This window comes from Anneissia japonica, unplaced genomic scaffold, assembly GCF_011630105.1.
Source record: "Anneissia japonica isolate Jap-2015-1 unplaced genomic scaffold, ASM1163010v1 scaffold101097_len3630_cov122, whole genome shotgun sequence".
NCBI lineage: Eukaryota > Metazoa > Echinodermata > Crinoidea > Comatulida > Comatulidae > Anneissia > Anneissia japonica.
The window spans coordinates 1-1,297 of NW_022687242.1; the positions used below are offsets into that span (position 1 = coordinate 1).

General features: G+C 36.0%; 1 protein-coding gene across 1 annotated transcript; it reads right to left on the minus strand.

Annotated features, from left to right (window-relative positions):
• Positions 1-103: 103 nt before the first annotated feature.
• LOC117118477 (B-cell receptor-associated protein 31-like) lies at positions 104-1,092 on the minus strand. The gene has a single exon (XM_033263076.1). It carries the CDS (start codon positions 1,002-1,004, stop codon positions 579-581), a length of 426 nt encoding a protein of 141 aa, XP_033118967.1. The 5' UTR covers positions 1,005-1,092; the 3' UTR covers positions 104-578.
• Between the last annotated feature and the right edge of the window lie 205 nt (positions 1,093-1,297).

The following is a 1,297-nucleotide window of genomic DNA, read 5'->3' on the forward strand; positions in this document are numbered from 1 at the left end:
GTGTATTTTTGTATATTTTTTTAGTTAATCTTAAGTACCTTTAAATTTATTTATATTGTTTTTATTATTATTATATTTATTATTATTGTTTTATTATTATTATTATTATTGTTTTTATTATTATTATTATTGTTTTATTATTATTATTATTATTATTACTTTACAGCAACGCTGTCTGCGTTGAGCTAAAGTTTAATTAAATATACTTTCTAGATTATGTTAGGTTTCTCAACTGACAATTAGAACAAATATTTTCCTCGCCAATTAGTAAATATATAAATATTTGCATTCCTTCTATTCTTTGAACCTTTCTTTTGCCATTTGCGAAACTTTAATGTCGCAAAAATGGCCGATGTAATAAATTCGCGAAAGTTTCATGTCACAAAATTTATGGTTTTTCGGTAGAGCTTATTGGTGGTTGATAAGTAACTTCATCCTCCAAAATTTTTGGAGTGGATTGTAATATGTTGGTGGTTAAGATGCGTGCCTTCCAATCCCAGACGCCTGTGTTCAAATCCTGTCAGATTCCAGATTTTTTTCTCATGACAAAACCCTACTCCATAAGCCTCATCATGAGACTAGTTTATGTAGAGCATCATGTATATATTTGTCATGTGAAAGGGATTGCCACCTATCTTAATAGGGTAGTGATTAACCTCTTCTTTAGTAGATTTCAGCCATTGAATTGGAATATCCGCCATTGAATTGGAACGCGACAATTTACGCTTGCCATCCTTTTGCAATTCTTCTATTTCTTTCATCAGTTTCTGGACCTGCTCAGAGGCCCCACGGGCCTGCTTTAGAGAGGCTCCATTCGAGGCTGTGAGAGTGGCTTCAATGGAGATCAACGTGCTTATTCTATTCAACACCCACAGCAGAAGGACTGCAAATCCAGATATGTAGAGGTTTCTTTGAGCTCGGAACATCTTCATGTTCATCGAAATCTCTGCTTCAGGAAGGTTGATGTCAACTTTTGTGCCGGAGTATTTTCTCACGAATTGCATTTTCTCATTGAATTGTAACTGGAACCCGAGCCCCCACGGCGAATTAAGTGACGGATTCGCTTACTTCAAGTAGTGGACACCCGCTACATAAAAAAATTTTATGCAGCGGGTGTCCACTACTTGAAGTAAGCGAATCCGTCACTTAATTTGTCGTGGGGGCTCGGGTTCCATGTTTACATATAGGGGGAGTTGAATTTATTTTTGGTGGCCACGCCCACTGAAAAATATTGCTTTTTAGATTCCCGAATACACGTTAACCGTGACAGCATAAGCATAAGTCTAGCCTAAATTTT